At 42.4% G+C, this 23,237-nt stretch overlaps 1 protein-coding gene across 1 annotated transcript in view; it reads left to right on the top strand.

Annotated features, from left to right (window-relative positions):
* cps1 (carbamoyl-phosphate synthase 1, mitochondrial) overlaps nucleotides 1-23,237 on the top strand; it is a gene marked incomplete at both ends in the record, with an annotated part of 108,352 nt that overhangs the window by 72,128 nt on the left and 12,987 nt on the right. Inside the window, 8 exons of the mRNA XM_083776007.1 lie at nucleotides 2,733-2,807; nucleotides 4,088-4,186; nucleotides 6,877-6,936; nucleotides 9,652-9,761; nucleotides 11,455-11,584; nucleotides 11,878-11,990; nucleotides 12,850-12,971; nucleotides 14,129-14,278. Of these exons, the coding sequence (XP_083632133.1) occupies nucleotides 2,733-2,807; nucleotides 4,088-4,186; nucleotides 6,877-6,936; nucleotides 9,652-9,761; nucleotides 11,455-11,584; nucleotides 11,878-11,990; nucleotides 12,850-12,971; nucleotides 14,129-14,278 (859 nt within the window). The remainder of the gene's footprint in view (nucleotides 1-2,732; nucleotides 2,808-4,087; nucleotides 4,187-6,876; nucleotides 6,937-9,651; nucleotides 9,762-11,454; nucleotides 11,585-11,877; nucleotides 11,991-12,849; nucleotides 12,972-14,128; nucleotides 14,279-23,237) is intronic.

Below are 23,237 nucleotides of genomic sequence, written 5' to 3' on the forward strand. Positions count from 1 at the left end.
CTCAATCTCTCTGTCCCCATGTCTCTCTCTCTCTCTCTCTCTCTCTCTCTACTTCTCTCTCTTTCTCAATTACTTTTCCATTTTATCTCTTGTTCACAGTTGTGCGTCTGCGCGGACTCCCCAGGAGCTCTGGCTCTCTCTCTCTGTCTCTTTGAACAAAGCCTGTGATAAGACTTTTCCCTCTCCTCTTCCCCCGTCGTAACATTGGCAGCTAACATTAGCGCCACGTACATTCACAGCTGATTAGATAGCCATGCAGCTTCAAGGATGAACCCCACCCCAAGTGTCCCTTGGCAGACTGTGTGTGTGTGTGTGTGTGTGCGCGTGCGTGTGACAAGAAAAATGGCTTATGTCGGGTTAGGAAAAAATTAATGTGATTTGGAGGTTAGGTTCATACTGTAGGTGTTATAGGGGTTAGACACGAGTTATTTTCGATGCGGTCACAACATTGTTATGTCCTCACAAGTGTAGTAATGCGTGTGTGCCCGTGTGTGTCCAGCACTCTCTGATACATAACTGCCACCTCCTTCCTCAAGGTAATGGGAGCTGTCTGCTTCTAATTGAAGAGATAAGAATGGCTTCCCACACTGGGGCAGTCAGCGAGGCCAACACGCTCTAATATGTGTCACGCAATAAAGGAGAAGCTCCTCTCTTCTCGTTTGCGCTCTCTCCTCTGTCTCCCCTCTGTCTCTCTCCTCTCCTCCTGTTGCATCGGTGACCACTGATGGCTGTGTGTGTGTGTGTGTGTGTGTGTGTGTGTGTGTGAGACAGAAACAGCCAATCGGAACAGGCTGATAACAGGCCTCAGTGGGCTTACGGCGCAGAACCGCCCGCCCTTCCTTTCTTCCCTCCTCTATCTCATTTTCTTTTATTTTGGGACCAGGTCGTTGCACCTCACATCTCTCTCTCTCTCTCTCTCTCTCTCTCTCTATCTCTCTCTCTCTCTTCCCCCCCCCCGTCCGTCCGTCCGTCCTTCCTCTCGCCCCACCTACGTTCTCCACGCAGCTGTTGTCGCAGTCGTACATAGTTGTTATGCGAGGAGCAACGCTGGATTAACAAATCCTATCGATGCACTGACTAGGGAGAAAAAAACATTGTAGTTCTGGGTCTGTGTGACCCTTCATGCATCATTACTGTAATCATAGGCATAATAATTAGCTTTAGACCAAGGGGATTCATACTTTGGGTGATTTATTTGATGTTAATGGTTTGCGTTTCCAGAATTTATGTGATATTTTTAATTTGCCTGGTAACTCTTTTTTTTCTATTTACAATTGAGAACTGCCATGAGGACATATGGGGTTCCATGGCAGACCCCCCTTGCAATGCACCCTTTGCATAGACTTATCTGTGATGTTAGGTCAAGAGGTTTTGTTTCCATATTGTATGATTATTTATTAGAATCTAGTTATGGGACCTTGCCTGTCCATACTGTATGGAGGAATGACATACCAAATCTAGATCCAGATTGGAGCTGGGATACAGTGTGGTCTAATGTTGTACTGTCTTCTAGGAATCCTGATCATCAACAAATTCATCTAAATTTTGTTCATAGGACATACTTAACCCCCCGTAGATTGTGTGCTATGCGGATTTTAAATAATCACAACTGCACTTTCTGCACTTCGAACACCATAGGTACATTCTTTCATATGGTGTGGGAGTGTCCGAGTGTCCTCACATTTTGGAATTTGGTTGCTACTAACCTTTCGACTATTCTACAAATTAACATCACACCCTCCCCATCTCTATTCTTAATAAATGATGTATCCCAGTTGCCTTTAAATAACACCCGTATTCGTGTCTTCTTTGCTGGCGTAACGGCCGCAAAGAAGATGGTTGCTTCGCACTGGAAACCGCCTCATACATTGTCATTTCGCCAATGGGCTTTGACCTTTCTAGATATCATTTATCTAGAAATGTCTACAGCAAGATTGCATGGTGCAAAAGAGGAAAACATTGAGATTTGGTCTGGTATTGCAGATTTGGTTAAGGGCATGGTTTAATCATTATTATTATTATTATCATTATTTATTTATTTTTTGTTTCCATTGCACAGTAGTAGGAGTAATGACATTTTGTGGCATCTTTGGTCTCGGGGGAGGGGTGGGATTGTTTGTTTTTTGTTTCTGTGTTATTTGCTTTTGCTGTTATGTGTTTTATATGTGTTTTCTTTTCTTTAAGTCATTCATGATGTTAACGTGTCTTATTGTGATTTCTGTCTTAAAATAAAAAAACATTTGATAATAAAAACTTTTTTTTTTATAGCTTTAGTGGTTTTACAGTCACGTGTACTTGATCATACTACAGCATCACACACAAGTAGCAGATCTACAAGCTGAAAACGTGGCGCGAAGTGACGCGTTTCGACCTTGCAGATCTGCTACTTTTGTGACTATTGAATTTGAATCCTGAAAAGTAACATTTTTAAACAGTTATTGTTCTTTATTTCGGGGGTAGAACATATGACCCACTGGGCCCCCTAGGTGGCAGCCTTGTCATGAAATTAAATGAAATGGGTACATACAGTATCATAATATCATATGGCTGATGTCTGCCAGAAAACTTGTATCTCCATATTTCAACTGTTTGTTTCTCTCGTCATTATTAATGCCCTAATTTGTCATTCAAGAGGGTCACACAAAAGTAGTGAAAACAGCATACAAGCTCGCAGAAGATCTGCTATTTTCACACTAAGTTTTTTTTTTTTCACTCCTTCCTATGTCGTCCAGGCTCCCATGTTCTCCTGGCCCCGACTGAGGGATGCAGACCCTGTGCTGCGATGCGAGATGGCCTCCACTGGAGAAGTAAAAACCCTCTTTCTCTATAATTGTCCTGCCCTACAGTCCTCTTGTTGTTGTCTCCACCAGGCCGAAGGCATGTGAGGAGAGTATGTTTTGCACTCCGTCCGTCCGTCCGTCCGTGTGTCCGTCCGTGTGTGTGTGTGTCCGTCCGTGAGCAGCTAATCTCGGCCACCGTTAACCCGGTCGATGCCAAATTTTGCACACACACTCCCTGGATGCCAACGATGAACCTCTGCCCCAAACTTTCCAGAACGGCCTGTTATAGCGCCACCAGGAGGCCGCTTTGTGCAAAACAAGTTTTTGCACAGTACACCTACAGATTTTGTCCAAACGTCACGCAAATTGGTACACAGTCTCTCTAGAGCCATTCAACGAAACCGGTCTTTCAGATTTCTCAGACTCCATCCTGATTGGTTAAGATTGGCTTCCAAATTTCACAGGAGTGCTCAGTTTCAAACAAAATGCTGCAAATCATGAACACATCGCGTGATTTCCGTGAAATTGTGCACCCACATTCCCACTAGGCCGAGGACGAAATGCCACATGAACAATTTCAACTCAGCCTCAAGGTGGCGCTATAACTGGCCGGAAAGTGTTTTTACCTCTAACTGCACGGATCTGTGGATAACTTTGTATGCCAACTCCCTAGAGGCCAAGGAAAAACCTTTGCCTGGAATTTTTCACATCTGCTCTTTATAGCGCCACCAGGAGGCCGACATATGTAAAACACATTTTCTATTATTACTCCTTCAGATTTTATCCAAATTTCACGCAAATCGGTATACACTATCTCCATAGTCATGTGATCAACACGGAGTGGCACCATTTCCCATCTTCCATCCTGATTGGCTAAGATTGGCTTCCAAAGCTCACACGATTCGTCCATTTCGAAAAAAGCCCACAAATCACAAACACAGTGTGCAATTTCCGTTAAATTAGACACGCACATTTTCACTAGGCCGAGGACGACATGCCACAATTTATTCCTCAAAATCAGCCTCACGGTGGCGCTATAACAGGCCAATTCCTGTTTTTAGCTATAACTGCATCGATCTGTATACAACTTATGTATGCACACATGGAAAAACATTGTACCTGCATCCCTCCAACACGAACCTCCGGCCCAAATCTTCCTCAACAGCCTGTTATAGCGCCACCATGAGGCCACAACCTGACCTGCCCTGGTGGAGACCTGTGCCGATTGGCACTTTGTCTAGTTCTGTCTCTTTTCCTCCCAATGCAACATACAACGCAAAAGTGTGTGTGTGTGTGTCTTGATGCAGGTAGCCTGTTTTGGACCGAACATCTATTCAGCCTTCCTGAAGGCCATGCTCTCCACGGGGTTCAAGCTGCCACAGAAAGGCATCCTGATTGGCATTCAGGTGAGGCAGCCAGCTACAGGGTCCCCAAGGCTGTGTGTGTGAGAGTGGGGACGTGTGTGATGGTGAAGCTTGCATCTCAGCATGTGTTTGTGTGTGTGCGCGCATAACAAAAGAGATGAAACGCAGATATGGCTCACATCTTTTTTCTTTGATTAGATTTTTATAAATATTCTTCGACATAGAAGATTCACAGGTTCACTAAAAAATATTATTACTGTTGACGTGGAAAGGTTTTTGTTTCTGAAGGATTTAATGCGATAAAAAGCGATGGAAACACTTTTGTTGAATGAATAATAACACAGCCGCTTCTTTACTGCTGTCGCCTTGATCAATGGAAACCATTTTTGCTGCCGATGAATGTGTTTGTTGTTGGGGGTTCTACGTTCCACAGGCCCATTCATCTGCAAGTCCATTAAGTGGAGGTGTCATATTTATTTTTGTGGCGTTGCAAAAAGTGTGCATGGAAATGACTTTTGGGTATAAACGGTCTAAATACAATAGAAATTGAATGAACCCCCCTGTTCCCTTCAAACACAAAATCACATATATATAATTATAAAAATCACACATTTGTGAAGCGAGTTGCGTTCTTATTAGTTCCAATAATCAATGCCAAACATGTACGCGACCCATAAAACGGGTCCCGATCCAATGTTTAGGAAACATACCATCCCTTTTTCTCTTTCTCTCTCTCTCTCTTCCCCTCACTTTGATTATGTCTGTCTGTCTGTCTGTCATGCTCCATGGCTCTGCATGTTAAATCTGTGTGGTTGCAGATGGGATCTGACAGCTTTTATTTCCCATCATGTCGTGACTCGTGAGCCATCTACATTTCAGATCCACTCAGCCACACACGCACGCACTCGCGCACATGCAACGGGAGAGGCTACAGATCATGTTGCAAGTATGACAAAGAAATTTAGGCCTACACGTAATAACTTTAATACGGCACATACCGTATCTGTTGGGCAGACGCCTCTTAATATTTCCATATTTTAACTTTTTGTGTTTTGTTTGTAAATTAATCCCCTACGTGATCTTGCTAGAGCATCACACAAAAGCATGAAAAGAGACAATATCTCAGAGACAGACAGTGTGTGTGTGTGTGTGTGTGTGTGTGTGTGTGTGTGTGTGTGTGTGTGTGTGTGTGTGTGTGTGTGTGTGTGTGTGTGTGTGTGTGTGTGTGTGTGTGTGTGTGTGTGTGTGTGTGTGTGTGTGTGTGTGTGTGTGTGTGTGTGTGTGTGTGTGTGTGTGTGTGTGTGTGTGTGTGTTGCTGTTGCTGTTGTCTCCTACTGACTCACCTGGCAGTGAGGAGCCCCCACCGGGAGGATGTCTGTCTGTCTGTCTGTCTGTCAAATGCTGCTTCTGACTAATCTCCTTATATGACTCATCCCCTACTTCCTGTCAACGGGCCAAATGGAACCAATTTATTTTAATAAATTATCCCTAAAAATGGTTCTTTAGTACATTGGTTCTCAAACCCCAGGAAGAGACCCCAGTTTCCATGGAGTCCCCAGCAAAATGATTTAATATTGCTATATCTTGATTTTTTTGTAAATGTGTTAAATATTTGCCAAATGTTTTAATAACACAAGTCTTGTACAGGGGTCTGTGGCCAAATTCACATTCATTTTGGCGTCCTAGACATGAAAACGTTTGAGAACCTGCTCTGCTTTTAGCTGAACCAATATTTTTCCAGTGTGTACAGTAAAGTTGGCTACCTCGTCTTCTCTCGCTCCCCTGCCTCCATTGCTCAGCATTCACGCAGAAAGATGTACTCAGCAGGACGACAAGTCATCCCAGGAAAACAAATTGTTTGCTGAGCTGAAGGGTGCACAGTTTGAGTCTAATCAGTTGCAAATCAGCAGCAAACACTCACAGAGGAGTGTTCAGCACTTTTCAATATGCTAGATGGAATCCATTAAGTGGGTCATTTGATACCGAAGTGCATTAAAACCCAGCCATTTTTGGATGCTAGCTTAGCTGGAAGACACTCAATTATAAAAACTTTTTAGTTAATGCTGTTTTTCTGTCATGGAGAGGAGTCTGTGTGAGAACAGCCCATCACAAATCTTGAAACACAAGCCAACACAAGCTTTGAGCTAGTAGATCTGCTACTTCTGATGCTTGTGTGTGATGCTGTAGTTTGAAAAAGTAGGGCGTTAATTAAAACTCAAAACGTCAGAATATAGAGATAGGTTTCTGCCCGACAGCAACGATATAACTATTGCTTTTACTGAAGTACAGAAATATCTGAGTTCTCCTTCCACCGCTGCTGCTGACTGCACATCAGGGCACTTGATGGAGCCAGTGGACATAATTGAGAGACAGAGGAAGGGAAGCCTTGCTGTGAGCTGGAAGAGGATCTTGTGGCGGTGGTCAGTGGTTGATGGACCGTGTCCTAACTCCCCCCGCTCTTACTGTGAGCAGGGAAAGCTGCACATAAATGCTTTCTCTGTATTGAATGTGTCTCTCGCTGCCATGCCTTGCTTGTTTTGTGTAGAACTGACTGAATGATGGCAGATTTTTGGGCATCAGACCCAGAGTTTTGGGTCCGATAGGGAGGAAGTAATCGGCATTATGACTGTCATCCAAAAAGTCTAATAATGGCCAATACATCGATATACAATAGTCATGCCGCTCTTGTTCCATCCTCTACTCATCTTCCTTTCTTCCTTGCTTCCTTCCAGCAATCGTTCCGGCCTAACTTCCTCGCCACGGCCCACCAGTTGAAGGAGGAGGGCTTCAAGGTGAGTAGTACTGCCCCCCTGTGATGGCCTCCCAAAATCTGCACTGTCACAGTCGAGCTCTTATCTCTATAATTATATTAACTTTGTGTTTTTGTTTCGAAATGATGCATTTTGAGCTTGTAAATATAGAGCTCTATAGAGCGTCGCAGTCCCGCCCCCTCGAGAGACCCGGAAAAGAAATCCCCGTTAATTTTCCCCATAGACTTTTCAGAAAGTATTTATTTAAAGACGTTTACGCCGCGGACAAAGCCAACTCTTGTGACAAATCAAAAACAGCAGTTTACAACACTTTTTTTGTGGTTTTTCTCCTTTGTAATTATTTGTTTGGTCCAAAATATTGTGTTTGTTGTCATGATTTGTCACAACTCGAGTTGGCTTCGTACGACGCTTGAAAGGTCTTTAAATACATACTTTTTGAAATGTCTATGGGAGAAATGCATTGGGATTCATTTCCTGGGCCTGGCGTCGTCATGAAAGGGGGCGGGAATGCGACGCTCTATAGAGCTGCTGTAGTGCTCTGTGCTAAATGAGTAAAAAAGAGTACATTTATCACAATTTTCACCCAGGGTTACTTGGCCCCTATTTTGCTTGACACTGAAGCTATTCACCGGACCCCGCCCACTCCACTGAGTGAAAACTAAATAGCGACTGTATAGGAGAAATAATTATATATTTAGTTACATCATAACCTATTTATCGATGAATAAATAATATAATCTTGGTAAACTTGTTTGTAAATAACCGAACGGAGCGGATCTCAATCTTTTTTAAATTACATTTTTATCCCACGATTTTGTAACCCAGTTTTTCTTTTTCACCCAGTGCCAATTATCTAATGTAATACTGGGCGCTACACTTCCTCTGCCAACCTGGGGGGGGGGCAGCGGACTGACCTCATGCCTCCTTCTATGCATGAGGAGTCCAAGCTGCTTCTTTTCACCTGACAGAGGGGAATTTCCCCGGCCAGACGTAGCGCGTGGAAGGGACACGTTATTCCGACCAGTTCCTTTCCCCTCCATCAGGCTGGCCAGGGGGAGGTAGTTTTAGAGACCAGGATTACGGCATGTTTTTGTGAGGGTATCTACCCTAGGGGACACGGGGAGAACATGCAAACTCCACACAGAAAGGCCCTTTCGCCAACCCCCGCCTCGGGTATGGGCACTGATGACGCGGAGGAGGGAACACGCCGCCAGTGCCCACAGCGTCCCCAGCGGGAATCGTTCACCTCGGTGGGAACTGGCTCGCAAGTGATCCCCGTGACGGCTCCTCCACGGTGCTCAATATCTCACACACACACACACACACACACACACACACACACACACACACACACACACACACACGCACACACAGGGATTGTGTTCTATCTATCTATATCTACTGTCTACTGTCTTTCAACTTTTGCTATGAGGTTCATCGATAGGCCTACATGAACGCAATAAACCAATTGAAATGATTCCCTCAAATAAATCTTATCTATATGCGATTGGTTTATCGATTCAGAACGCAGCAAACCAATCACAAAACACGGGCAACATATTGCATAAATAGAGGGGGTACATACAACTGATATAAAGTCTATTAATTATTTTTTAAAGGTATGATTCACGGTGCCCAAGTTTCAACAATCCACATATAATGCAGCTACCGACACACACACACACGACGACCACAGAGCGGGCTGCCTCCCCTCTTCTCGGGGAAAGTTTTGGGGAAAAAGTCAGCGGGTCCGACACGAAAAAACAACCGGTTGGAACTATATTGCTTAGTTGTTTGTCTATCTATCTATATCTGCTAATTTATCAACCGTGTGTGTGTGCACTGTTTAGTCCACAATCAGCGTCAGCGACGGATAGCGTTCTGGACTGGTCAGTAGTCCATCCATAGCTTCGATGGGAACCACGCGGGGGGGGGGGGGGGAATGCAGGATCACTTCTCCCCACAAACCGTGCCAATACACTGGGAACACGGAACACAACCTGTTTTCACCGCTTCGACAACTTGTTTCTCATATAAACTTTCATTTCTATCGATAAATATGCTATGGTCTTGCCAAATATCCATTCATATTTCATATACAGCCCATATTTAAAAAGTTTATTTTTTAATTCGGAGAATCGGTCTGGACAGCTTTCACAGAGGCAAATGGTTTTGTGAAATCAGCTCAACTCCGCCTCCTCAAACCACGCTGTGCTCTGATTGGCTAGAAGCAGCTTCTAGAAGCTGAAGCCAGAATCCAGCTTTTACAAGCTGCTTCAAAGTTAAGTTTTGAGGAGAAAAAAAAGAAAACGCAAAAAAAAAAAAAGCTGTTCATTCCAAGCTTCAAAACGCAAAAGCTTCTCTGCATAGAGATAACATGGGACCACGAAGCTAAAGCAGAAGCTAGCTTCTGCAGTGTGAATGGGGCATTAGATTGTAGTGTTTTGAATTGGATGTTTAGCGTATCATAACATGGCCAGAATAGGGCTTAAAACTCACGTGGCGATGTCATTGACCACTGTCTCCCATCGGGGCTACGCACATTCTAACACCTTCTCCCCCATGCAGTGGGGATGCTCATTGTCTTTTAAACATTGTTTCAAGATAATTTACTTCAAAATGGACTGGGCTGTCCGCTCTGACACGCGTGTGTTAAGTGTAAACCTAGGCCTACCTTAATTGACAAAATGGTTGTTCTTGGGCGTGAACCTTCCGACCTTTGCTCCCCGTCTCCAGCTCTATGCCACAGAGGCCACCTCAGCCTGGCTGTGTGCCAACGATGTGCCGGCCTTGCCAGTGGCCTGGCCCAGCCACAAGGGAGAGACCAGCCTACCCACCATCATCAGGTGGGTCCGTGTTACATTGAAAGTTCCTTACAAAAGATTCCTAGAGGTAAGTGATATGTGGGAAATACGATGTGCTCTCTCACAAAGAGGAGGTAGTTTCACTTAAACTAAAAATAAGTAATACTTTTAGACACAATTTCTGTTTACTAAATAGAGACAGGGGAAGTCAACAATTATGTTTTTGCCTTTATTTACATGTTTTACTCTGCGGTTGAATGCTGTCCCCCCCTCCCCTAGGCTGTTCCTGTCATCAACTTGTAGTCTTGTTCATGTGACAAAATGTACTGCTTTATTCGCAAGTTGTAGCAAAACATCATGACAACATGCCGTCATAAACAAGGCATCATCATGGCAAAGTGAAACCATCTGCACCAAATGTTGGACATGTGTGACAGGGACAGACAGTAGGCTGACAGGAAATGGGGAGAGAGATCGGGGAGTGACATGCAGTAAAGGCCGGATCGGGAGTTGAACCCGCGGCACACTGCCAGACTTCGACTACCGGCCAAGGTGCCTGGACCGCTGAGCCATGGCCCAGGCCGAAGTCGGCATTTCTATTTAAAAAAACGACCGACCCAGGGATCATTGGACGACCTGCTCTACCTCCTGAGCCACAGCCGCCCTGCACATTTTTCAAATAGTACTAGAGACAATGATTCTTCTCTGGAAAAAGTCAAGGGTAGGGTGATACTATGGTACCGAAAAATAAATAATTTAATGTAAACCAAAAAGACATAAAAATATTGCTAGAGTCAGCTTAAAGCCTGCAAATAGTTGCCATAAAAACATGAGTAAAAAAAAAATCTTGAAAATTACAATGTCATGATATGTCACTCCTCCATTTAGTTGGGTTATTTGCTTATTTGCTTATTTGCCCAAGTTAGACCCCAACTACATTCAGGCAAGTTAATACAACAACGGTAAAACACACACGTTTTAATGAACTCAGTCGGGATCGTGTTGTATTATTGAGAATTCCCCTCATTAAAAGCGACCGGTTCTCTTGTCTGTCAGCTCTCCTCTGCTCTGTTAACATAATGGGTAACCCATTCAAGTGGTAAATTAAATGTGAAACAAGTCCTCTATTGAGAAAACAAGAAGATATGTTGACAAAGACCCTCCATACATTTGGAAACATATTTTTATTCAAATCAATATTGTCTTCAGTTAATTTCAAAATATTTTAAAAGTAGGCTAACTACAGTTGAATTTCAATAGGCTTCTATGGCTGACAGTAGACCATTCTAACGGACCAGAAGTGGGACTGCTGTCTCATTTGGGGGGGCGTGGATTTGTAGACGCCATCTGTCTCTATTCTTTTTTCATCTCTGTGTGCAAACAAGGGGTGTCTGTGCGTGTGTGTGCGACCGTGCGTGCACATGTGCGCGTGTGTGATTGCTTTTGATATTTGGCAGCTTAGGGCATGTCCATATTAATATGTGTGTGAGAGGACTACAAATTGTCGGACTGGCTACAAGAAGGGCAAAACAATTAGTCAAATATTGTTGTCTGCCATTATTGACAGTCAATAGATATGGAAAAGATGCATATATCCATAACTGGTCTATAGCCTGCTTATGTCAATGGGTCAAAATGAGTCAAATGTTGACTCTGATATATTTGGATTTAGACATTGATTTGTGTCTTTAATTGAAAAAAAGTGTGTGTTATTATTATTATTACATGTGAACAGTCTAATCAACGAGGGCCATATTGATCTGGTGGTCAACCTGCCCAATAACAACAGCAAGCACCTCCGGGACAACTTCCTGATTCGTAGGATGGCCGTGGACCACGGTGTCCCCCTCATCACCAACTACCAGGTAGGACAATCGCACGACTATATAGTGTTTGAACTGCATTGGTATTTGCATCTGTGCTTGTTGCTTATTTAGATAGATGCTAGTTACAGTACGTTGTTCACGGTGCATATGCTAATTACTGTACATTTATATGTACCCTGTTTATGATGTTGTTTTAAACAGATGCTGGGATTTCTATTCCTGGAATAGTTAGCATGCTATAATGGAAGCCATATTCTCACATTAATACAAATCTAAATAAAAAAAATTGCGCGTGTGCGTGTGTGTGTGTGCGCGCGTCACGCATGTCTCAGGTGGTGAAGCTGTTTGCAGAGGCCATCCTCTATGCCGGCGAGCTGGACACCACCAGCCTCTTCCACTACCGCCAGAGAGAGAGCCAAAAGAGAGAGGCTGGCCTGCAGAAGGTGTAGAGCCCTACCCCTATACCACCACCCAACCACCGTACCCACCCTCATGCCTCCCTCCTCCGACCTCGTGCCACAAGCAGCATGCAGGAGGACCTTGTCACAACCTCAACGGATAAATGCTTTCTGCCACCAAAGCACTGATAGAATAATCCTGATGATGCGAAAGAGTATTCCGCATCTGCTGGAGAACTTTCTGCATGAGGTTGGAAACCACAAAAACCGCTGTGTTTGCTCCTCCAGTGGTTTTTTGGGTTCCGATGCCGAATCATGTTTTTGGAGACTCCTAGAGAGTGATGGGAATGATCATTTGTTGCATTTGACTCGAGTCGTTTCATTCGTGTTCACTAAAATAAGATTTGTTCCAATAATTTATTCACCATTCCGTACTTGTCATACAGAGGAAAATTAACAACTTGTTAACGATGGACGTTTGAGGAAGTGACCGAATTTGGTTCACGTTCCGCACAAAAGACCGAATCACCTCAAACTAATCGCTCGTAAACGATGACCTATAACTACTCCTAGATTCCAGAGTATCAATGTTTTGACGGATATTTTCTTTAAATCAGTTTGAAAAATAGGTTAAATAACGACGACGCATATATTGGCTGGTCTCTGCTTCGCCACTTAAACCCCACCGTCCTTATTCTGGGAATACAATTTTTTATGTCGGGCAAAAACAGAAACGACACTAGTATAGATGGGAGGGACTCCGCTCAACAACGTATAGGGTTTAAGTGCATGGTAGTACAACATGCAGGTGGCCGAGCTTCTTTTTGTTTTTGCGAGACAACTTCTCCTATCTCTCCTCGATAATATTATGTTGCCTGTCTTGTCTCCAAGCCTGTGATGTTATAGGGGGAGACATGGCACCATTGGAGCAGCAGGAGTGACAGCCCAGTCTAGTTACCAGAGCCAGAACACCAGGTACTTTCAGAGGATTGTGCTTCCTGCTATGTTACATGGGATTTTACGCCACGGTTAGAAACGCCGCTGTTGCGTCGCCGTATCCTTAAAAGTACAACCACCTATGTACTCTCTTTTTTTGTTTTGTTTAAAGGAATACTATGTAACTTGCCCCTTGTTTACATAACAAAACAACAGTGCTGGGGGAAAAAAGTACTTAAATGCTTTACTTAAGTAAAAGTATCAATATTGCAATATTGGAATAAGTAAAAGTCAAGAATTCAAAATGTACTTGAGTAAAAGTACAAAAGTATTGGCATGAAAATGTACTTAAAGATGTAGTGAAATGGCTTTTTGGGGCATTTTATTTTGACGTTTCAGTCTGAAACGGCAGGCTGTGTTTCTGAACCAATCAGAGCGTTGCATCCCTCCAGGTTATGGGACGATAGTATCCACGTGAGTCTGTCTGTTTATAAGTGAGAGACTGAGGCAGTCGGCAATAGCTCAGCATGTGTGCTACTCTACTAGTATGTGGCTTATTTCTAACCTATAATGTTTTCAGATACATATTTCAGTGTGCTGATTAAGTTTAAAATTAGTAATACACTGTCTGGATGTCATCTTGAATGAGATTAAAAACAGAGTAGTTCTGTAATCAAAAGCAGCTGTGTTTGAAGGAACAGCAGCAATGGGAATAAAACAGGTGAAAATTAATTTATATGCATGCAGGCCTCTCACGTCATCACGCAGCACATTTCCGTTCAAAGGAAGTACCGGTAATTAAAATCTGCTTTTATTTCCCATTATTTTGGCCCATATGATGACCACGGATATGCTCTAAAAGTGTGAAACACATATTTTTCATTTCACTACATCTTTTAAGTACCAAAAGTAATATAAATATAAATACAATATAAATACAAATTATACAGAAGGTCCCATTTCATGTTTTCAAATATATAAAAATATCTTAAGTACAGTACTTGAGTACATGTACTTAGTTACTTCCCACCACTGCTAAACAATATGTAATGTACCCATCGTTTCCCTCTAAACACTGCAAAACAATATGTAATGTACCCATCGTTTCCCTCTAACCACTGCAAAACAATATGTAATGTACCCATCGTTTCCCTCTAACCACTGCAAAACAATATGTAATGTACCCATCGTTTCCCTCTAACCACTGCAAAACAATATGTAATGTACGCATCGTTTCCCTCTATAACAGCAGTTATCAGCCACGTCAGTAGTGTTTACCAGCAGAAACACACTGCCCTCTCGCTGTGTCTTACTGTAGCTGCCAAGACGTGCTGGGGCATCACCTCACTGCTTGTGTTGGTAGATGGACACGTATTTGGGTATTACCTTTTGAAGGCTAGTGAGTGAGTGCCCGCCGCCAAGTTTGAATCCTTGTTTACATACAGATAGCTAGAGAAGCTACATAGTATACCTTTAACTTTGACTACTGCAAGGCATTGTTCCAGTGCTACCAATGTCCGGTGGCCATAACCAGATCTTTGTCATACCCATGTCTTAACATAAATATCTGTTATCAGTTATCACAATGTCTCGATAACAACCATTTAAACGTAATTTCTGAAGTTAGTTTGGCTTCACAAACCTCTGACTGTTCACGCAATGCATTGTGGGTAAAACCCCACTGGTACAGGTCCAGACTAGCATTGTTATATCATGCGAGGACAGCTAGTTTCCAAAAGAGCTCAAAGTCTTACACGTAACTTCAATGTTTACAGTTTTTTTAATCTTTTATCTTTTTGTGTGTATACTTGTGAGAAACAGAAACGGAGCCTGCATTTCTTCATTTGAAGACATCTTGCATCCTCTTCTCTTCTCTGCATCGAAATCAAATTAAAGTATTGACATGGGATCATGCAGTTTTGTAATTCTGTGTGTGTGTGTGTGTGTGTGTGTGTGTGTGTGTGTGTGTGTGTGTGTGTGTGTGTGTGTGTGTGTGTGTGTGTGTGTGTGTGTGTGTGTGTGTGTGTGTGTGTGTGTGTGTGTGTGTGTGTGTGTGCGTGCATTAGAAACAAGCAGGTGTTCTTACTCCCATGCCAAAAGCCATGAGCTTTAAATGAGCTACAGACTAAAATTCACAGTGTTAATTTAACTCTGAAAGTGTATAAAATGAAAGAAATAATTTACACACTCTGGGAGTTCAAGGAACACTCAGGATTTTCCAGTGCAGTCAGGCCAGACATCTCGCCCCTCCCGTTTGTAATGCGAGAGCTGGTGAAAACTTCTGGGAACTCGGATTCGGCCAGACAGCACTGCAGTGTGATTGTGAGCTGCTGTGTTGTCATGCCACAGTCACAATGTGGTACTACTACAACAGCACAGTGTTACTGTGATTTGCGGACATGGAAACAGCGTTAACTACATGAACCCTAGCCGAAATGTGCTTGTAGATCGTCTATTCTCGGCACAGATATTGGTGTAAAGGAAAAAGGAGTCGTAGTATAAGACCTAGTATAAGACCAATGGGGGATTCCAGTCAACTAAGTATACTGCATGGTCTAAGTCAGTGGTTCTCAACCTTTTCTGTTTCAGAGTCCACTTGAAAATCTGAAAAGTGTTTGCGGAGCACCCATCTGACCACACATCTCACCATCCGGCTGCCGTGTTAAGTGTACTTTATACATCTCAGAGGTTTAGTGGTTTGATGGGGTGAGCACTGGGTAGTGTATTTTCAGAGCATGCTATTTTAATAATCGACTGTGTTCCGGCTTGGATCAATACGCTGTAAAAAGTGCTGGGTTATTTCTGTAAACACACTGTTGGGTTGTTTTTACCAAGTCATAATTCTGTGTTTGGGGTACTGTACACACACTGGTGGCGGGTTGATCATGCTGGGTCAAAGCGGTTAAAAGGGCTTCAATTGCAGGAGAACAGCTGGCTGGGTTATTTGTCTTTATTGTTCCATGTTGAACTTTCTGGAAAATGCTGAAGCCATCTTGACAGAGGATATTATGGTAATTTGATATGAATACCTTTTTAACTATTTTAGTTTAAGTTGTAGTGCATGTAGTGCAAGTTGCATGATATTAAGCTCAACATTTAACTATCGTGGAAGAGTTGTCTGACTTGAGAGCTATAGTGGCGAGATGAGTATTGCATTCCTAGATGCACTAAAGTTATTATTTGAGAACAACACTTGTTTATCAAAGGCTATATCTTTATCCTCAGGGTGATGTTTCAATATTGTTTGGTTGCCAGTGAGCCTTGTTAAGTGTGTGCATTGTGTCTCAGAGCGAGGTAGAGCCAGGCGGCCTTGCGTTGGGCAGGCAGATGTAAGATGTTCTATCCCCCCAAAAGACAGACAATCCACAGATCTCTGCTTCCTTGGGGGTTTACTTTTGGTTTTGGTGATGCTGACTTGGGAGTGAGAATGCCCTGTCTTTGTAATGCCAGTATAGTTATTTCTTATTTCTTATTTTCTTGTTCTTTTTAATTATAAATCAGGCACTGGGACTCGAAAGTGTCTAGAAAACTGTCCTTTTCCTTCAACACAGCCCAGTTTGTCTCAGCAGCTGTCTGCTCTATTTTGTTGCTGCTGTTCAGCAGAAACCTTGTATCTCCATATTTCATGTTTTTATGTTGTTGGTTTTTTAAATTAATGCCCTACAGTAGTTTGTCATGCAAAAGTTGCGTGACATGAAAAGGGTAATGGTGTTTGCACCGAATATTCTCCAAATGATTAACAGTAAGCCTATTACCGGTAATTTGTTTTAATATCTTGAAAATGTATTTCTTTATTTTGCAACAATTCAACTGTATTGCCATACATACGTAATGGCATGGTATGGCAGTCATGCTAATGTGCGTGGGTGGGGGGGTGCGTCAACTAGAACCACTGTGCTAGAGGTTTGGGCCACTATGCGGCACTCAACGCCTACGTCGATCCGATCAATATGCAGATCCCTGAGAACATTTCCTATTTTGGAGATAGGAGGTTATTCTACAGTGACGGAAACCCTTACTGTTCCTTTCTTATTAGAAAAAAATAAATGTTAAATAGTGATCTACATCATAAATAGCAAGCCTGCAGATTTTCACTACTTTTTATGCAACACACATGAAATACAGGGCATTAATTTATGGAACATAAACAAAAAGTTATAATATAGAGATGTGGCGACGATTGTTTTACCAAAGACTGTTTTACTGCAGGCACAGTAACTAAGCAACAGGGTCGGTACTGCTGCTCCGAGCTCCAATGAGAGGCTCCCCGCGGAAGGCTCATGCACAGCGTACCGTACCTTACCTGGCAAATCCCACTTTGATTAAAGTGTGGGATCGTTAAGTTTCACCTTGGACTGATATGTTGAAAGATTGCTTTTCAAATTAACGGTGCATTTTGCATTCTACTATACGAGTAAAGTGTTCCAAGCTTTGAAAGTGTGCTCTCTCCCATGGGGCTTGGAACAAATTAAAGCCATAACTGCAACCTGATTACCAATCAAAACTGCTTCAGGAAAGTGTCATTAGGGCAGTGTTGTTTTTGGCAGCAAATTTAGATTTTAGTTTTAGTCTTATAGCTCTTGAATAGTTTTCATTTAGTTTCAGTCACATTTTAGTCACCTGGAATGTTTTAGTGTTGTCTAGTTTTAGTCGACTAAATATCATAAGATCCGACACAGGGGTAAGGGGTTGATAACCTGACGCTGCCAGATCCAAGAAGCTTGCTACACAAATTTGTTTCACAGCTTATCGGGATCTGGGATCTCGGAAGCAAATTCGATGACGGGGCTGTTTCTTTTTTTCAAGATACTTGGTAGATGATTGGATGGGACCGTCTGTCTATCACCGTCAGGCCCGGCGCCAGGATGAAATGACAGAGGGGGCAATCGGGGGCAAGTATTGGACATGAAGACAATGCGCTACATTTGCATATCTATAGAGGGCTTTCAAGCAATGGAATTTAAATGAATGCCTGGAAATGTACCATTGTTTTGTCTGTAACTATTTGATCTAAGGGGGCAAAGAGGTTGATTTAGGGGGGCAAACACCCCCTTTGCCCCCTCATGGCGCCGGGCCTGATCACCGTGTGGGCGTGCAAACACAACCAATCATATTGACGTGTCTATATAGCTTCACATCTGGTTTCGCACTTATCCCGCCCTTAGCTCACGCTGATTGGTTCGGTGCGGAACAGATCGGTGTTAGCTGAACTCCCTGAGAGATCCCAGATGGTTGCTGTGTTGGGGAACATGGTTACCCAATACCGCCCCCATCTGGCAAAGTCAGGTTAAGGGGTTGACACTATGGCAGGTAAATAAAATGTTGGGACATGTGGAGTTTGCTTTGGAGTTGCCCAAACTGCACGTGCACATTTGAGTGAGGAGTCTGCTATAAACACAACACGAGATATATATATATATAGCTAGATGGCTATAAACACAACATGAGATCACGACGCTGGTATCGCCTAACGGTATCGGCTAACACAGAAATGTAGGTATCGGGATTGGATCGGAAGCGATCATCCCTAGTTTAAAGTTACCTTTGAACAGCCACTGCACCGACCACTGAGTTGCTTGTCATGAAAATCCACTTCAAAACGGTGTAATCGCTTGTTGTAGTGTTGAAAAGTATTCCAAAGTGCCGATCACAAGAACAGAACGGAGCAGGAAGCGCTCTGCACCGTTCCACCCGCTCCATTGTACTCAATTTCCTATAACCCTTTGCATGCCGGAGCGACAGACTTTTTTGCGATGTCATCAAAACGCGTCTCATATCCCATTCTGTCCGGTGGATTGCCCGTATGACTTAAAACAATGAAAACATAACTCGGGCAACTCGTGAATCGCAGAGAAAGTGTTCTACAATGAATTAACTCGAGCAACTCAGGTTTAGTAGTCAAAGTGTTTTAACCTCAGAAAAACAAGGTTAACAAGATGATATGATGTAATTTCTGAAAGCCAGACGTTGGAGGGACTATAGCGACTAAAATTAGGTGCCCACTCTTCCGGATTACTGACTATTTTCAGCATGCGCGTACAGCGTCGGCGACCCAGTGGTACGACGGGTGTATAAAGCAGGCTGTATGCCACAGCAGCTGCCCGCAGGAATGTTAAATTATGCACTGTTTCAGTGTGCTCCGCTGTCATCAGGGCCTGCTGCTTCTCATGAGGGGAGAAAATCAACCTGGCTAATTGACATGCGTTTGTCACACTGGGCCTCAAATGAATTATCTATGGAGGTGGAAGAGGGGGTGGTTGGGGGTTGGCTGAAGTCAACACAATTGACTCAGTCTGGCTTTTTAAATTATGTCTTACAGTATGGCAGCCAAGTCTATGGACGTTTGTTTGGCGGTGGCTCAGGGGTAGAGTGCCTGGATGGTAACCGTAAGGTTGCCAGTTCGAACCCGGGCTCCCCCAGAGTTACTGTCGAAGTGTCCTTGAGCAAGACACTGAACCCCTAATTGCTCCCGATGTGCTAGTTGGTGCCTTGCATGGTTTCCGCTGCCATCGGTGTATGAATGTGTGTGTGAATGGGTGAATGTAATGCACAATCTCTGTAAAGCGCCTTGGATAAAGGCGCTATATAAATGCACCATTTACCATTTAGACTCTAAGCAAACATTGTGTGTGTGTGTGTGTGTGTGTGTGTGTGTGTGTGTGTGTGTGTGTGTGTGTGTGTGTGTGTGTGTGTGTGTGTGTGTGTGTGTGTGTGTGTGTGTGTGTGTGTGTGTGTGTGTGTGTGTGTGTGTGTGTGTGTGTGTGTGTGTGTGTGTGTGTGCGCGTGCGAGAGATTTTTATGTCTGTACTACATTGCAAAAATCCCCACATTTTTTTCTGTAATTTTTCAGAGAGAGAGTAGCCCGTGCGTGCATGCTGTTTGACATGGTGTCTTTGCTACATTGCAAATATCTACATTATTTTTCTGCTATTTTTCAGAGAGAACAGGTGTGTGTGTGTAGGAGTGCTACGGTGGGATGCTGGTTCGTGACTACACATTAAAATGTAATTAGGGAGCTGCTTATGCATACATTATGAGTATGGATGAGACACACTCGCACTACTCAGAGGAGCCACCCTGACCTGCCAGACTACAGGTTATAGCATCTCCTGGCTGCGCAGTGCGCACGTACACACATTAACACACCCACACTGAACGCCCTACTAGACTGAACACAATGCCAGCATTCGTCACAGTCACTGTATGCCAATACTATTACTTTTCAGGAAATTGAATATTTTTTGTCAAAAGCTCTTGTTAATGCTATTAACAAGTATTTATAAAATCCATGCAGACAGACATATCCACTACGTTTCTTTCTTTTCTTTTAAAAAATAGTAAAAATAGACAATAGTCTCTTATATCTGCTGTAGCCTACTGACATGGTTCTCTTCAAATTTCTCTTAGTCTTCACTTATCCTGAATTTCCCCTGTAAAGTATTATTTTCCCCCTCCATTGTCGTGCCGGATTTGCCTTTCGAGAAAAGAGGTCAATTCAAACCTGGCACTATTTCACACTTTGACAAAGCTTGGACAATCCTCCAACCCACTGTTGTTTCACTGAAGTGCCACAATGGCAGGCTCTCTGAAACATGGTGGAAAAAGCACTTAAGTAAAAGTATCAATGCTGCAGAAACACTCTGTTACAAGACAAAGAGTAAGGTAAAACAAAATATTTGATTAAAAAACTCAATCTTTCTAAATGCGCAGACTTGGAGACGTTGAAAAGATTTCTGTTCCGTTTGCTTTCGCGAAAGGACATCCACAAAATTTTGTGTCATGTTTGTGACATGCTTGTGAGCTTGTAGATCGGCTATATTTTCGGTGTGTGTGACCTAAGGCTGCACAATATATCGTATCGTTATCGAGGTATGAACATGCACAATATCAGTATCGCAAAAAGGCAACGGTATCGCGATATAGATATATCGTCGACATATCGATATATCGTCCACTTCTAAAGCCAGCCCTCTGTTTTTGCCTGTGCCCCTCGGAAAATAAACCATCACTCCGTTTGTCCCTCTGTCCTGCACACATGAACACGCACACACACACACACACTAGGGCTGCATGATATATTGTATCGATATCGAGATATCTGCCATATATATCGTGATATGAATTATATCGTATCGATATATCTTCCATATATATCGTGATATGAACTTTTGTCCACAGAGGGTCTAACAACTGAAGAAAAAACAAAATGGCTACATTGTACTACAGAGGGTATGTAGCCATTTTGTTTTTTCTTCAGTTGTTAGCTAAACCTAACCCTAAACTAAAATACTAAACATTATTTTGGAATTCTTAACAAAGAGCATAATAATGTCCTGATGGAGTTGACATGTAAAAGCTGTGACCACATTGATATCAACATTGTTTGTTTAAAATATCAAACAATTGAATGCTTGTCAGACCAGGTGCTCCACTGTTGCAACAAATATAAACATGACTTGGAAAAGGAGTCTTCAGGCTAAATCTGTCAACAATATATTCTGATTAATTTAAGACTTTGAAAAAACCTGACGGAGTTGACGGAGATGTGGGACACACATTTGATATGAGATATTTATTGGAAAATATTAATTAAAATTAACTGTGTATATTGTTTGCTATGTTGTTGACAATCTACTTTCATTTAGTATGTATATTTATGTGATTGTGACAGTATTAGACACTTTTTTGGCAGTTTGAAATTGTGACCACTTGCTGGGGACAGGCTTAATACAGGCTTTTTTGGGTACAGAGCCTGCTTTTAACTAATTCAGATGGAATATGAAAAAAATTATAATTAAATTAATGTCATAAGAATACACAACTGTATTACATTTAACTTTACAAGTGCTTTTATTTTGAATTTATTTATTTTTTAACATAAATAAGGCTCTTATGTGTGGGACATGTTTTTTCCACTTTTGTCCATCTCAAGAATGAGTGATTAAAGTTGCAAATCTGTACGTTTATAAAGTCGGAAATGTCCTACCTTAAACAGGGATTTCTGAGTAAAATGTCAGAATATTGCCACGCCCTCCTCTGACCTTTTTTAAATTATTATTTTCATTATTAGTACACAATTGTACTTAAAAGAGAATTCCATGCTAGAATGCTTTCTTATCTTTCTTACCTTTCTTTGTAGTTGTTACGTCCCCACCAAAGAGGTCCAGGTGTTTTTTTGTGCAAAAACTCCTATTGGCTATTTTCCCTACCATAAGCCCTCAATGAATTGCATTGCATTGAATGGGAATTGAATGGGGCTATGGGGTGTTATGCTAGTTCGCTTATTTCCATCGAAAGAAGTAGTAAAGTGTGCCGCTTGGGATATTATTTACATTATGAAGAGAGGATATATACAAAGAAATTAAAAATTTGAGTGATGGAAATAAGCGAATTAGCACAACACCCCATAGCCCCATTCAATTCCCATTCAATGCAATTCATTTAGGGCTTATGGTAGGGGAAATAGCCAATAAGGAGCTTTTGCACAAAATAACACCTGGACCTCTTTGTTGGGGAAGTAACAACTACAAAGAAAGGTAAGAAAGCCTTTTAGTATGGAATTCTCCTTTAAGTACACTTTCCACCCTTTGGAAGACTTTGGAATGTCACGTGTATCTGTAAATTTGTCGATCTAGTATTCCTGATACTTTTGCTCAGCATTACCCATTACCAAAAAAAAACTAAAAAAAAACATTTGAAACAATGGACAATGAATGAATTAATTTTATTCATATAGCTATAGCACCTTTCCAAACACATTACTGTACAGTTACTGTACAAAGACAGGTTATAAAACAGTATTAAAGACACAAGCTTTCGGGCCAACAGCTACACTGTTAACCCGTTATTCTCTGCAGCACGGTCCTTACTCTATCTGCGCAACACTGCTTATTTAGCCTTTGGTAAATATCCATTCTACACTGCCTCCCCATTAGTTAATGGTCTTTCTGATGATGTTCAGCTTAATTTGTTTAACAAGCCGTCAAAAGATCGTCCTATTTGTCATTTGTACAAAGAGGTGTTTGTACACCACACTGCTGTTGCTGTTGCAGTCCAACCACCTGGTTAGGTTTCACTCACTTCTTAAGTCCACCAGAAGTGTCATGATGTGCCAGTGTGTGCATGGAATATCGTCTCATGTCAGGTCGAAATTAACCAAAACTGTTACATTTCAGCAGTGGTGTCGGACTGGGTGGAAAAGTGGGACAGAGAGCTTGGATTATTCACACACAAAAAAAAGTGAGATTGCTTGTCCCAGGGCCCATAATTTGGTCCTACGTCTGCAATTCAGGATTCAAATAAAAAAATAGCAAAAGTTGCAGATCTGCTACTTTTGATGCTTTTATGTGATGCTGAAT

Source organism: Protomyctophum parallelum, assembly GCF_964188405.1.
Source record: "Protomyctophum parallelum genome assembly, chromosome: 11".
NCBI lineage: Eukaryota > Metazoa > Chordata > Actinopteri > Myctophiformes > Myctophidae > Protomyctophum > Protomyctophum parallelum.